The 16,026-nt window shown below is 42.9% G+C and overlaps 1 protein-coding gene across 1 annotated transcript in view; it reads left to right on the forward strand.

Moving 5' to 3' along the window:
- The window catches only part of plcg2 (phospholipase C, gamma 2), a 44,698-nt gene that overhangs the window by 14,861 nt on the left and 13,811 nt on the right, over positions 1 to 16,026 (forward strand). The window contains exons 6-20 of the mRNA XM_079162353.1: positions 11 to 95; positions 223 to 303; positions 404 to 447; positions 559 to 631; positions 1,750 to 1,851; positions 2,938 to 3,056; positions 3,933 to 4,018; positions 4,164 to 4,281; positions 5,255 to 5,423; positions 5,531 to 5,626; positions 6,255 to 6,341; positions 8,778 to 8,977; positions 9,110 to 9,310; positions 13,999 to 14,121; positions 14,209 to 14,389. Of these exons, the coding sequence (XP_079018479.1) occupies positions 11 to 95; positions 223 to 303; positions 404 to 447; positions 559 to 631; positions 1,750 to 1,851; positions 2,938 to 3,056; positions 3,933 to 4,018; positions 4,164 to 4,281; positions 5,255 to 5,423; positions 5,531 to 5,626; positions 6,255 to 6,341; positions 8,778 to 8,977; positions 9,110 to 9,310; positions 13,999 to 14,121; positions 14,209 to 14,389 (1,765 nt within the window). The remainder of the gene's footprint in view (positions 1 to 10; positions 96 to 222; positions 304 to 403; positions 448 to 558; positions 632 to 1,749; positions 1,852 to 2,937; positions 3,057 to 3,932; positions 4,019 to 4,163; positions 4,282 to 5,254; positions 5,424 to 5,530; positions 5,627 to 6,254; positions 6,342 to 8,777; positions 8,978 to 9,109; positions 9,311 to 13,998; positions 14,122 to 14,208; positions 14,390 to 16,026) is intronic.

The raw sequence follows: 16,026 nt of genomic DNA on the forward strand, positions 1-16,026 counted from the left end.
TCCTCCCCAGTATCTCCATGAAGGAGCTGAAGGCTCTACTAGCTTCCATCAACTACAAGACCCCCAGCTCTCGTTCCCTCAAAGACAAATTCCTGGTACTCTTGTCTTCTTCTCTTCATGTCATGTCCTCGTCAGCCAGAGGACTATTAGTCTATTCTAGAATGCAAAATATTCCAACTATCTTTCTCAGTCAGGGCTTTGTTTTTTGTTCTGCTTTCACAGGAAGTGGGAGGAAAAAAAGACCGCCTGGACTTTGTGCAGTTTCATAAATTTTACAAACTTATAATGTTTGAACAGAATGAGGTGAGTCTGTATTGAATCATATTTGAGTAAATATATACTGTATATATTATTGCACATGAGTTATTCCAGCATTTTCATTCATATTATATTTTAAACTCAGATCCTGGATGAGTTCAAAAAGGAATCGTGTGCTTTTATTTTGGGGTGAGCTCCTTTTTTTCCCCCTCATCTTTGCTAACATTACACTAAAAAGCGTGTAAAGATAGTGTGTATTTTGTCAGCATGACTGTGTGTTTGCTCTTCTTCATTATACAGTAACACAGATAAACCAGATGCCTCAGCAGTTCTGCTCCATGACTTCCAACGATTCCTCATCTACCAGCAAAAGGTAAAATAAGCTCCAGTGAATGAATAGTACACCAGAAAAAAGAGGTGGTGTTTTTTTGTATCTGCCAATTGGAGAGAGAATAGTTGATTGAAGGGCATATGCATGCACTTCATACAGTAACCTGTATGAGTACTAGTCATTCACTTCAAACATTGTGACTGTGCTCCTGATGCCGTTATATAGCAGCAATTTTATAAGAATTACCGTCCTGTTTTCTTTGCAAACTTGTCGGCCTGTAAAACTCTTTGAGATGACATACAGTGATTTGAGGCTTTAGCGAGCTAAGATATCTGCCTCGGCAGCGGTGACCAGAAGGCTAAACTATTAGCAACATTTTCTCTCCGTCCCAGAAACGCTCCACCAATATTGTCACACTCTTTTTGATAAGCCCGGCGTCCTTTTTGGGGTTGCTTTGCAGTGTTGGCAGCTGTTACCAATGGTGGAATAGCAACTTTTCTGATGTTGTTTTAGGCTTTCACCCTTGTGCGTACGGGCATCTGCATTTGTAGAACAGCCAATAGGAACATCCTCCTTCTGAAATCACCTGTGATTGGCCAAAGTCAAGATTTTCTAGAGCCTGAAAACAGAGCCAAGAGGAATTCTAGATCAGTCTCAAACCACTTGAATTACAATATGCTAAAAGGTTATTATGGAAATCTTGCCACTGTCATCACCTTTGGTGCCAAATTCTAAGTAAATCATCCACAAACTACATCCCACCTCAACTGTAATGCTTGGTTTTATTCATGACTAGTTCTCATAGTAGAACCGGTTCCTGTCATCATTCACAGCGAAGGAAACTGACCTTTCATGCTTTCAAAGGACCTAAATTATGGCCTAAATTTGTTTTTGCTGTCAGTTTGAATAAATCAGAGTCACCTTTATAAGCCAAGTAAATTTATGTGTACACATACAAGGAATTTGACAAAGCTGGGCAAATAATGGGCAAGAATAGAACAAGTCTACAATGTACACAAGTAGTGAAAAATTAGGTGTTTATAAATAAAAAGCACCAATGACCAATGAATGAATTAAACATTAATATAATCTTTTCAAGGCCGATCTCAGACAGTATATCTATCTCTGTTTTTCTGTTTTTCTGTCCCTTCATCCCTCAGGAATCCTGGGCCAGTGACCTGAACCAAGTCAGAGAACTGATGACCACCTTCATCGATGACACCATGAGAAAAACCAATGATCCAGAGTTCACCGTCAGTGAGGTATTCTGCTTTGTGCCTGCAAGTATTGTGTGTACCAGAAATGTATAACAGACTGAGATTAGGTCACTACAGCTACTTTTGTTGGACGATATATTTTCCCAGATAAACATTACTGTCATTTTAAGATGTAAGATTTTATGCCATTGATGTAATGATAATAAAATAGCATAATAATGCAAGTATGACCTCTCAAAAAGCAATGCACTTTATTCAGAATATTTAGACATTGGAATGTGAAACAAATATTAGAATAATCACAATAATTTGAACTTAACTAAAATAAAACCACACAACCAAAACAATAACAAAATTCTGCACAGTGTTTTTTGGTGTGTGAAAACCCTTGTGTCTATTCTGGCATCATATTGGCGGCTGTGGCTCAGTGGATAGAGATGGTCACATGTCAAAGTGTCCTTGAACGAGACACTGAACCTGAAGTTGTTTTCTGGTTTACAGCAGCAGACTGTTCCTAAAATGTTTAGGGATGGTTAAGTTTTTTCATTCATTCCTACCACGGGCAGTTCAAAACCAGTGTCTCATATGTTCAGAGGCCGTGAGGATTATTAAAAGCAGCAATGTGAAGACGAAGCACAAATCTTTTGCGCAAACGTACCCACTAACATCCGATAAATCGATAACATAAAAATGATGGGGAAAATGCCATATATGGTATATGTTAATAATATAAAAATGATCGAGGTCATATCCATATATGGTAAAATAAATTAATAACTTAAAACGATCGAGGTCATGTCCATATATGGTACAATAAGATGACAACGTAATTATCGTGGCAGGCCTAACTGTGATCAAGCAATTTGGCACCAAGTCAGTCATTTTTAGCCTCTCCATGCATTTTATGTAACACTGAGCAGAATTTGGCAGGATATTGCAGGCTACATAGTTATTTTCTAGGAATGCAGTTCACTGATCTATAGGCATATTATGTGAAGTTTGTGTTAAAAGTAAGATAAGAAGTCTGACTCTTTGGCCTAGAAAAATGATGCTGAAAATCGTGTTGTTACTAAAATGAATCACACAAATAATGATTATCCTCTTAAGTCTGAAGCCTTTCTCCACCTCTAGTTCCTCAGTTTCCTCTTTTCCAAAGAGAACTCTGTGTGGGATGAGAAGTTCTCAGAGATCAGCAACCTGGACATGAACAACCCTCTGTCCCATTACTGGATCAGCTCCTCACACAACACGTCAGTATGACTCCACACACATGCACTACACAAGTGATAATGGAGTAAATCAAAGTGGTAGATGGACTTGCATTTGTATAGCACCTTATTAATCTTCTGACCACTCAAAGCGCTTATGCTACATGCTAACATGTACCCATTCACACACAAATTCATACACTTGATGGCAGAGGCTGCCATACTGCTCATCAGCCTTCTGGAGCAAGTTGGGGTTCACCTTCCTATCCAGCTTCCTACATTCATGAAAAATAACTTCCATTCACCACTGCATTGTCGGTGGATTATTGCACAGACCGTTCATAAATGACCCATTAATCTCACAGATGATTTTCTAACTTTTGCCGATGGCTCATTAGAAAGTGAGACGTGTCTATTGATTGACTTTGGTTGTCTGGAGGAGCTTTGTCAGGTCTGAGAAAAAATGAAGTTAGTTTGCTGTGGGTTTGGAAACAAATTTATAATAAAAAGTCTGCATTAAAAATATATTGCATTACAAATGTATGCAATTGAGTTTTAAAATGTGTCTTTTAACGAACCGTGAGGGTCTAATATAAATATAATAGTTTCATCATGGGAAATGCAGGGTTTAAGTTTCTGGGGCTTCACTCATTGATCCAGCAGTGTTTTTCTTTCGTGATCTGGCAACCCAAACATTGTTCTCATTAATGATTTAAAGCCGATCCATAAAGCGGTAGCCAATTGTTTATTAACATGAATAAGTTACACATTATAAACCTTTTTTTTTAGAGAGTGGTACATCTGGTACACTGCTCATCAAAACATTTCATAGCAGAGGTAACAATACATAACCTTTTCATTTTGTGAAAAATATACACATATTATAGCACGTCTCCTGTGTTGTGTGTCCTTCAACAGCTACCTCACCGGTGACCAGCTTCGTAGTGAGTCGTCCACAGAAGCTTATGTGCGCTGTCTGCGTCTGGGATGCCGCTGTGTTGAATGTCAGTATCGTCCAGCCCTAGATCATTAATGTATTTTAATTCACATTTGGGAGTTTCATTTGCAGGAGTAGGAGTAAAATGATAATAATGAATGCTCTATTTTATATTATCAACATCTGTTGTGTGTGGTACTGAATCTGTCCAGTGGACTGCTGGGAAGGGCCCGGGGAGCCAATCATCTACCACGGCTGGACCAGGACGACCAAGATCAAGTTTGAGGATGTGGTCAAAGCCATTAACGATCACGCTTTTGTCACATCAGAGTAAGAACCACAAAAAACACAGTCACTATATCTGTGACTTTATGACTCTTTCTCACACACACACACACACACACAAATGGCAGCTTTCAGAGTTGTCTTTCTAGCCGATATGAATCCATGTAAAACAACATTAGTTAATTTTAAATTGGGCAGGTGCCCTTGAGGGCAATAGATCTGGGTTGTGGTTGTACTGGGCTTGATAGATAAAGGTTTCATGATTTGAAAAAATATATATTTTTTTGTATTTTCATTGAATTCTTCTATTCACATTTGAATCCTCATTAAGCTCATTAAGCTTCAACTTTATTTGGGGAATTTGCATACATTTTTTACCCACCTCACTGATTCTATTCTAAATTTGAATTGCAAAATGATTTTAATATTATTTGATGTCATTAAACTCCATCAAGGTGTTGTTTTTTATGTTTTTTCTAATGCACTGTGCAAGGAATTGTGGTTTTAACATTTTGTTTTTGACCCAACAAAAGGTGATTATGCCACTTTAAGTACATTTAGGTACATTTTTCTTTTCTTATTTCTTTTTTTAACTAACTAATGTAAAAGTCAAATTCCTTTGAACAATTGTATCACGTCCCATTCCCGTCATGCGTCAATATATTCAACCTTTTTTGCTGATTTTGACATAGATAATAAGAGCGAGTCAGCTAGCCGGTCAGAGCGAGTCAGCTAGCCAGTGGGCTCGCACACAGGGAGTCACATGCAATAAATGGCAGGCGGGGCCGGACCGGCTATGTAAACAAAACCAAAGAGAAGCTCTGACTACAACACACAGAGCGTGAGTGACTTCATCATCTGCTCAAGACGCCATCACTCCACTATATCTTTACATAGCTAATAATTGTTTGCTGATATATTAATGGTCTGAATTTTGAATTTAGCATTCCAAATCTTCCTATTAACATTGTCATCTTACAGCCAACCCATTTTCTCAACCACGTCGTCTCTCTCTTAGGTTCCCAGTGATCCTGTCCATAGAGGAGCATTGCTCTTTGGAGCAGCAGCGTCAGATGGCTCGCATCTTCAGAGACGTGTTTGGAGACAAACTGCTGACTGAACCTGTGGAGCAGATGGCTGAGCAGCTACCGTCACCTACGCAGCTGAAGGGCAAAATCATACTCAAGGTACTGTCTAAACATACCGATGTGTCAGTGGAATTTGTGTTTCGATGGCGAGAAGGTTTTGTTATCATTCCTAATGACTGCGCTCTTCTTGTTTCTTCCTTGTGCAGCACAAGAAGCTCAGTGTGGAGGGAGGAGGAACCACCAGAGACTTCAGGAAGGGGCAGAAACAAGGAGATCTGGAGATCTGGGACCCTGTGGACCAGGTACTGTCAGAGGGGTCAAATGGGTTCGGCGAGGTAGCTGAGACTCCCTTTCGTGTTAACATGCATTTCCCAACATAAGGATGATTGTTGTTGACCTGTTTTACGTCACATATGAGGCCTGTTTAGCAAACCTTTATGATAAATTAAGGAACACACATTTTATGTTTGGTCTCACTAAAATCCCCGAGTTAATTCTCTCGGTTATATTTTAGTGCTACAAAGACACGTGTACATGAGATATTGCAGCTGTTGTAGCAGAAGTAATTACAGTCTCATAGATTATCCTACAGACAGAAATAATCACTGAAACAACCTCATTAATGTGAAATTATGAGCGTACACTTTCAACGATGTGTATCATTGTTGGGATTTCCTTGTTGATGTGATTTCCTTGTGATTTCCTTGTTGATTTTAATATTATTTGAAGTCATTAAACTCCATCAAGGTGTTGTTTTTTATGTTTTTTCTAATGCACTGTGCAAGGAATTGTGGTTTTAACATTGTATTTCAACTTCAGTGAGTAATTTCTGATTTGAAATGACTGCATGTTGCGCTTGAAAAGTTCCCTGTAGTAGCAGCTTGTTTGCATGTAGAGTTTAAAATGTAAATTTCCATTTGTCTTTCTCAGCGGTGGAACAAGCACTACTGTGTGATCTCTGATGACAAGCTGTATTATGCAGAGGAGTATGAGGAGGAGGAAGAAGATCCCAGGAAGGTAAAAAGACAAGAGTCTACCTGTAACTGTTTTTTCTGCTTTAACTTATCATTGTGAAGTAAATGTTGATTGCACAATGTAATGGCTGTAGAATATTGACACCATCTGCGTTTAGATTGCTTCCCGATAAGCCTCGCTTTCACTATACTATTATGTCTACCAGCGGGTACGATCTCCCGGGAAAATGAAGGCTCACTTTACGGCACAAAAGTCCAGTGGTGGCTGCTGACTTAAAATATTGTGGCTCACAGGAGGAAAACCAAACCACAGCGTCATGTTATTTTACACTAGTTGGCAACTTATCTATGCTTTCTTATGTTCAATGAAAAAAAAAGCAGTGAAACAATGGCTTACAAGACTTTTAAAACAATCAAAGCGGAGCTCTGCTGCGCCCCCCCTAGAAGGATTCAAGGAACATTTATTGTCGTTATGAAACACAGGGATCCACAACAAAATGCAGTTGTAATCCATTTACTTCATAAGAAAAACATGACTAACAAAAACAGTAGTAGTAGTGCATTTCTTTTAATTTGCATCAGGAGGAATGTAAACAGCAGCACCAACAACAATTCTCTGGGCAATAGGGCCCACATCTTCACATTAGAAAGTCAACATCATGGAAACATTGTCCATCAACTTTGACTGTGTTTGAGCACCAAGCATCATGATGTGAACACAGAGTCGTCCTCCTCTGGTCCTGAGAGTCCTGCTTTCTGTGCTGTTGTTCACCTGTCAAGTTCAGCTTGATCCTGGACTACGATGGATCCAGGTCTCTGTGAAGATGTGGGCTCAACAGTCACCGACCTCCCGCTGCTTTCATTCATCTTATTTTTCTGCAACAGAACATTGGCCAGCCAGCAGCATGCTGGAAAGTGGAGTAGCCTCGGGTCCTAGCTGGGTTAGCTTAGCTTCTATCTTGGCTCTCCTCCCTGGGGCAGATCGGTATCGTTTGGACCAGCAGGTCTGGCTGGTTGGTTGGCCGTGGAGCGGTGATCATTTTAAGGGCAGCTGCACTTAATCCACATGCTTCCTTTTCAGATGTTGATGAATGTATTCCTTCATATGCCATAATATGCTACCGGCCGCATATAAATGCACTGCCGTTGCCATAGTTACCATTCTCGCCATTCGCTTAACAATCATAAGAGGTATGTATTGTGGCAACCCAGGGGACATGGAGGCAAGATTCAGGAATAAAACAGGAGACTCAGAGACAGTAACTACGTTAGGGTACAGGGAGATGGGGTCAAAGTTAACAAAAGATTCCACCTGGTCGGGGTCTTTGGCCTTCGGTCCACACCCAGTGTGAGACAGTTCCTTCGTCCTGTGTGGGTAGGACAGAGGAGAGAGGTCAGCCTGCTGGATTACCTCCCGTCTGATGCAGCTCCTCTCAAGTGGTTCAGGAGATCCTCCTTATCTTCTTCCCAGCTCTGTGAACATATGCTCACTCTAATCACTTGATGGGCTGCAGGTGTGACCAATGCCACATGCTTAGTGGCTGCAGTACCTGAACTGGATAGTAGACTCCCTCTATATTACCTCCCCCAACCTGGGCTTGGGGATCCGCCCCCTGTGCTGGGTCTGTTCAGCTTTTCCCCCTGGTTTTCCACATAATGGAACAAATATTTTATAAATTATTCTGAGATTTGGTAAAGGTTTATTTCAAACAATTACTCTTAAAAAAAATAGAGGAGGAGCAGCTTCTATGGACCAGCCTCCTCTGGCGTCAACCATTGCACCACCAAAACAGAAAGAGGATAGTGCCTTTGTTTTCCCTGGTAGCTATCGGTAGCTATCCCCAGATAGAAGAGTCTCAATACAAGTTCTTTGCCGTTATTGCCCCCAGTAGCAGAAAGACGGACAACCGAAGTAACTGTAACTGATGCAGGTTGTCTTGTGTTGTTGGTAGTTGCTAGGCTCTGAGGAAATCAGAGAGCGATGCGGTTGCCTTTGCGACAGGCAACAATAATACCACTCGGAAACGCTTTCCTCTGCCCACAGTACAGAGGTTATGATTAATTATAAGACAAGGTGAAAGGCACCCTGTGGAATTACTTGACCACTGGTAGCACTATGGAGTAGTGTGTTCCCATATTGTTTGTGTGGTGCTGGTAATGCATCAAGAAATGCAGCATTTACTGATTAAACCATGCAAAATATTTATAAAACCAGCTTTTTTTGTTTTATGCTTTGAATGGAAACTCACAATGCATTTTGGTAAAAAAAACACTAAATGTAAACATAACTTCAAGGTGACTTTGAGGTAGTTTAACCGAAGTCCTTTTTCTGATGTGATTATTCTTGTCAAAGACAAATGTCGCTGATAAGGAAATATATAGGAGAAAGAATTATTGGCATTATAAATTGGTCAGTGATGATTTTCTTACAAGAAACGATAAGAACATGTCAAACCAGTGTTGTTGTCATCTTTCTCAGTACCAGGACATGCACTGTTCAGAGCCATGGTTTCACGGTCGTCTGAAGGAAGGCAGGCTGATGGCCGAGCGAGACCGTGAAGGCAGGCTGATGGCCGAGCGACTGATTCACGATTACTGTGTAGAGACCGGGGGAAGAGATGGTACCTTCCTGGCCCGACCGAGTGATACCTGTCGCACAGACTTCACCCTCTCCTTCTGGTACAACATCCAGTCTCTTGATCTCATGGCCAACCAAAAACTTAAGGACTGTGTTTTTTTTTGTAATAGTGTAATATATTTAAATTAATTGTGTGTGTCTCTTAACGCATTCATCATCTGCGTGTATTTCAGGCGCAGCGGGAAGGTCCAGCACTGTCGCATTCGCTCGGGTTCAGAGGGGACACGCACATACTTCTACCTGACGCCAAACTTGCACTTTCCCAGCGTGTACTCCGTGATCCAGCACTACAGAGAAAACCCGCTGCGCTGCCAAGACTTTGAACTGCGCCTCACCGATGTTGTACCGCAGCCCAACCCACACCTACAAAAGGGGTTTGTCATACATAAACAAACATCAGTCTGATAAATCACAGGGGACTGGCTAAAAATCGATATACACTGTAAGCTAGCAACTAATTATCATACCGTGGTATAATTTTTGTATATATATATATATATATATATATATATATATAGATTTCGGCGGATTAAATCTCGCTAGCTGAGTTAAAATGACGGGTAACAATAGATTATGTCTGTAATAATGGTCTATATATGGCATGCATGGGCGGTTGATATATACTATATATATCAGTGGTGGGCCATCAGGGCCTGCAAAGCCTTCTCTGCCGGCCTAAACAGAATCACAAAATTATAGCTATTTTATAATTTAATAATTTTTCATAAATACACCACATGTATTCGAATTATTTTATGTGCGGCGTGATTGGTCAGTGGGCTAGCATGACACTGAAGCAGCTATCAGAAGTTAGTAGTAGTAGTAACAGTTCAAGTTGATATGTAAGAAGTTATGACATTGACCTGACATTTTTAGCGTTTTGCTTGGTGTAGATTCTTTTTTTTTTTTTACCTAGCTTTGTTTTTTTAACATTCAATGGCTGAAGGAGGAGGAGAAATGGATTTCTCAAGAAGGATATTTCCTGAAAAAATTGGACATCGTAAGAAAGGCTAACCCCACAGCTAGCAACCCTGACCCAGCCAGGAAAAGGATTTGTACGAACGGTATTTCTGGCTCACAGCGCTCACATTTTATGCCTGGGAATGCGTTTAATTTGCAACTGAGCTACGCTACGCTAACCTGAGGTGGCTAAGTGTGGCGAGAGGTAGGTGGGATGTGGTTTAATGTTTACATGTACATTAACCAATAGTCAGAGCACAACAACGCCAACTTAGAAATTTCACCTGAAGATTAAGTTTTGCCCACACAGTATCGAGAATTCAGAGGACACTCTTCATTATACAGATTTAGCATGAGACGTGGTTCCGATACAAAACAATCTTTATTTATTATACAAACAATGGTTCACAGATAATTTTAAACACAACCTACTAATAAAAGAGCCTTTATTTATAAAAGAGGTGTAGGGCTGCGGCTTACCAGTGGCGAGGTGGACCAGTACAGGTGAGGATCCCAAAAGAGGAGGCACCCCGATCACACGTGTACACAACACTCACACACAACCACACGTGAGGGTTCCTAACCAGGGGCACACCAAACCACACCGCACACGAAGGGAGACACAAACACCCGGAGGCACCAACCCCACCACCTTGGCTTGGCAGCTCCTACAGGGACAAGGAACACAATTACAAAAGGCTCTGGTTCTCGGAAAGGAAAATCAAACAAAGGAACAAAATAAGACAAGACCAAACAACCAAAATAACTCCAGTTAACGGATCAGTCGGGGGATGATCAGTTACGCAATTTATATAAACTAAAAGCCAGAGTGGGCCTTAACATCCCTTGTCAGAATACACATAAAATGGCTCAAGCTAAAAAGAGGTTGTTCTCATTAAAACAAGGGTGATGCTGACGGCAAACAGCACAGAACCGGGGTGCAGTGCTGATAATAGCAGTGTCAAACCCTGTAGGCGACGCAGCGCAGCAGAGTGGCGAAACTCAGTGTTCCACAACCCCTAGTCCAACACAGCCGTAGGCAACACGCCGGTAATCACACGCCGGTAGGCAAAACACCCGTAGACAAAGCAGCAGCGTTCTTTCAATATGAGCAGGTTAGCTGTAGCCACTTTGTGGCAACGTTCCACTCGAACCCAGCAAAAAGTCCCCGATCAGGCAATATTCGTCTGCTCCAGAAGGGGGGAGGAGGGCATGTAGCGCTGCTACCAGCGGCGACACAGATCCGCAGGTGAGTCTCCTGTGCAGGAGGAGGGGAGCCCAAGAGATCGTCTGCAACAGTGGCGGAAGTCCGGCAGACCGGAAACGGGACACTCGTTTGACGTCAGGGGGGAGCTAAGGGAATCCCCGTCACATTTATATGATGCCTGCGCACCGTGATTGGCTAGAGATGGCCATGCAATTAAAGGGATGACAGCAAGGCCCAGCGAGTGACAAAAGCTCCCTTCTGCTACACTCTACCCCTCCTTCTTGCATCGTCGCCCCGACGATGGAACAGACAAGACTAAAAATAGTTTGAACTAACTCCAGGGCCTGAACACAGCAAACATTGCATTGGACACCGGACCAGGGGGATTTGCAGGCCTGTCTGCGATTCTCTCTACTGATCTGGGAAGATGGTGCACATTAGAATGCTGACAAGCAGTTGACGTGCTGCCACATCATTACATTCATGGTGACTGGATGGTGGGCCAGCCCAGGAGGCAGATGGTTGATCTGTCCTCACAATAGTGGGAACGACTATGGGGTCTGGCACAGCAGAGGCCGGGTCATATGGTGGGGGTAGCAGCCCCACGGTGGTTTGTGTCACTGCAGTCGGTCTGGCAGATGTCACGATAGGTGTTGCTTGAGGACATTCCTGCTGCTGCGGCATCAACAAATCACCATCGGATGAGGACTCGTCCTCAGAGAGTGGCATGTCCATGGAACATGGGTCACTGGTGGAGCCACGACCTGGGGAGTCTGCTCCAACCAGGTCTTTTAATTGGTTACGATGGACTTGCTTAGTTTTACTGTGGTCGTCCACAGGCGCAATGGTGTAAACTGGGCCACCATCCTTAGGTGCCTTCAGGACACTATACACCACAGGACACCACAGATCCTGGATTTTATGACGTCCCCTCACACTAAAATCCCTCAACAATACCAACTGACCTTTCTTCAAAGGCGCAATTCGAACATGCTGATCATAGTTTCTCTTTCGACGCTCTGCCGCCAACCTCAACCTCTCCCTAGCCCCTTCAAAGGCTACCTGCAGCTGAGCCTGGTGCTCCTGGATCCACTCATGGACGTTTCCTCCCACCGGATCCTGAACTCTGCCCAGCAGGAAATCGACCGGCAGCCTGGGTTCTTGACCAAACATGAGGAAAAATGGTGATTCACCAGTTGCCTGATGGGGAGTGGTGTAGCAGTACAGTACCTGCGGCAGGCAAGAATTCCAATCTCTCTTTCGAGAGACGGGTAGAGTGCGCAGCAAGTTGGTGAGAGTTCTATTGAAACGTTCGCATTACCCATTACCGGCCAGATGGTAGGGAGTGGTGCGAGAACAGAGGCGATTTACTCCAGGTTCTTATGGTTCGTCCAGACTATGAATGGATGAAAGGCCCCATCCAGCCAGTGTCTCCATTCCTCGAGAGTCAGTTTGTCAGCAATTCTCTGTTTCTGACGTCACAATTTCTCTCCGCTGGAGTCAACCGGTGAGAATAGACAGCACAGGGGCGGAGCTTAGAATCAGAGTCAAAACGTTGTGACAGGATGGCTCCCACGCCTGTGTCAGTGGCCTCTACTTCGACAAAGAACTGTCGAGTGTCGTCGCGATGAGTCAGGGTGGGGCAGAGGAGAACCTTGAGGAGTTGGAACGCCTGGCCGGCTCCTGATGTCCATACAAACGTGGTTTTGGAGGAGGTGAGTCTAGTGAGGGGGCCTGCTACCTTGCTGTAGTTCCGGATGAAACGGCGGTAGAAGTTGGCAAACCCCAAGAATTGTTGAAGCTGTTTCCGAGAGGAGGGGGTCGGCCATTCAGTCACTGCCTTGACCTTTTCCGGATGTGTCCTAACTTGACCCCTCTCGATAATGAACCCCCAGGAACTGAACTGAGGTCACATGGATTTCACATTTTTCAGCCTTAACAAACAGTTTGTTCTCCAGTAGGCGCTGGAGAACCATCCGGACATGGCGCTGGTGCTCCTGAAGGTATGCTGAGTAGACGAGGATGTCATCTAAATAAACAAACAAACGGTTCAGAAAGTCCCAGAGTACGCCATCTACCAATGCCTGGAACACTGCGGGGGCATTGGCGAGTCCAAAGGGCATGACCAAGTACTTAAAGTGACCGAGGGGGGTGTTGAACGCCGTTTTCCACTCGGATCTGCACCAGGTGATATGCATTGCAGAGGTCGAGCTTAGTGAAGATCGTGGCTCCTGAGAGAGGTTCAAACGCCAAGTTAATCAGAGGCAGGGGGTACTTGTTCTGGGTGGTGATGCTGTTCAGACCCCGATAGTCGATGCAGGGCCGGAGGCTATTAACCTTTTTGGCGACGAAGAAGAATCCGGCTTCGAGTGGTCGGTGAGGTGGTAAGGAGAGAGCCCGAGCTTTGCTAAACACCTCCCCGATGTCATGGTAGGCAGTGGGTATGGAGGCGAGGTCTGGCGGAGGAACCGGTAAATCCCCGGGGGAACTTCCAGGGGGCAGCGCAGATCTTAGGCAGTTTGCATGACAGTCTGGTCTCCATGCAGAAATCCTTCCCACCGTCCAGTCAATCTGAGGGTTATGAGTGGTAAACCAAGGGTGGCCCAGCACTAAGGGGGTTTTAGGAGAATTGGTCTCTCTCTGTGATTTCCAGACAGGATGAGCCGGAGCGGCTGGGTCCGGTGGGTTATGCTCACCAGGAAGCTGCCGTCCAGGGCGTTGACCATTAGTGGGCATTAGCGTTCCATCATAGGGATCCAGAGCCGGCACGGGGGATTCCCGGTGCTGGAGCCGGATTAGCCATTCGAGGAGAGGAGATCGGGGGGAAACAGAGGTTAACACACAACGGGTCAGACAGGGATCCTGACACTATGCTGTTGTGTGTGTGTTGTGCAGGTGGTTCTACAGTAACCTGAGCAGAGGTCAGGCCGAGGACTACCTGCTGAGGATTCCTAGAGACGGAGCTTTCCTCATCCGACAGAGAGAAGGAGAACCAGACTCTTTCGCCATCACGTTCAGGTGCAATAACACTTCAGACTTTATTTGTCTTTGCTGGATCTGTGTGTGCATGTGTGTGTGTGTATTAATCATCTGTCTCTCATTCAGAGGTGACGGTAAGGTCAAACATTGTCGCATCCAGAAGGAGGGCAACATGTACCTGCTGGGCACCACAACCGAGTTCGAGAGCCTTGTGGACCTGGTCAACTACTTCAGGAAGAAGCCACTGTATCGCAAGATCAAGCTCCGTTACCCAGTCACCCCCGAGCTGGTGGACCAATTTAGCACAGTGAGTGACTATAGGAGACATACAAAGACCAGAGATAATTGAGACATAACAGAAAAATGCTTTGAATCAACATATTTTAGAAACATTTAACCAACAAGTCAGAACAAATCCAACGGACTTATTGTAAAGCTGCACCTGACACGTCACTTTCTTCAGGTGATAACCTGCCAGGGGATCTTGCGTTTATCCTCTTCTTCATTCTTCTTCATCTTATCTTTGCTTTTGGGTAATGGGCCCTAGTCTTTATAAGTGGGATGTCTGTAAATCTGCTCTGTCTGTATAGGGGACTGCATGGTCCAGGACTGGATCATATTATCACTAAGCAAGCCGTGCTAGTGGCTCTGTGATGCTGTACTTACACTGAATGCTAACATCAGCATGCTCACGATAAAAATGTTGACATGCTGATGTTTGTGTCAGCAGGCCAAAATTTCCTAATAACGTTAAACTCAAGGTACAGCTGAGGCTGATGGAAATGTTATTAGTTTTGCAGACTTGTAGTTATAAACTAAAGCACTGGAGAAACTGATATTTATGCCTGTGGACGGCCCTAGAGGAAACGTCAGATCATTAAATTCATTACAATTCATCATGAGGGTGACATGAATGTTTGAGCCAAACTTTATGGCTATCCATCAAATAGTTGTGGAGCAGTGGTGGAAGAAGGATTCAGATTGTTTACTTCGCAAAAAGCTGGAATACCACAGTGTAGAAATACTCAAGTAAAAGTTCAAAAACTGACTTTACGTATAAAAGTATTAGCATCAAAATATGCTAAAATGAAAAAATACTCATAATGCAGAACAGCCCATTTGAGAAAAGTATAAATTACTGGATTGTAATTATTGATGCATTAATGTGTTATATACTTTATTGTTAAAGCAGGTCAATGTGGGGCTTATTTCTTTACAATCTACCCTGCCGGGTAACAGTCAAGTCTTATCTTTAGCCATAATAATACATCATAATGTATTTGTTGATTATATATTTGTATTATTAAGCTGCGATGCAACTAGTAATTACAGTTATCAAATAAATGTGGTGAAGTGAAAAGTGCCATATTTGTCTTTGAGATGTAGTGGAGAAGAAGTATGAAGTAAAGAAAAGAATTAAAGTGCAAGTACCTTAAAATTGAACTTATGTACAGTACTTGAGCAAGGCAAGGCAAGTTTATTTGTATATCACATTTCAACAACAAGGTAATTCAAAGTACTTCACATAAAACCATTAAAAAAGCATCAAAATATAAGGCAAAAGAAAAGGAGATTTAAAAACAATTAAGAACATTCATTGAAACATTAAAAACACTAAAAAGCAGTGTAAGAAATAAAATACAGTAGTAAAATGCAGAAATGCAGGACATTGATTAATATCCTTGAATATGGTTCAAGTAAAGGTACTTTGTCACTTTCCACCACGAATGAAGTTCATCACCAAAGTCATTAGGGTTCATAAACTGGGAACCATGAATGTCTGCAAATGTTTGGGCCCATTATTTTAGTATATGTTAAGATATTTACCAGGATAATTAGTAACTTTGACCTGCTGCTATACGAAAAGTGAGGAGATCACCAAAGTCACTAGGATTCATCCTCTGGGCACCATGATCATCTGTACAAAATTGTTATGGCGAACTA

Source organism: Pholis gunnellus, assembly GCF_910591455.1.
Source record: "Pholis gunnellus genome assembly, chromosome: 7".
Classification (NCBI taxonomy): Eukaryota; Metazoa; Chordata; class Actinopteri; order Perciformes; family Pholidae; genus Pholis; species Pholis gunnellus.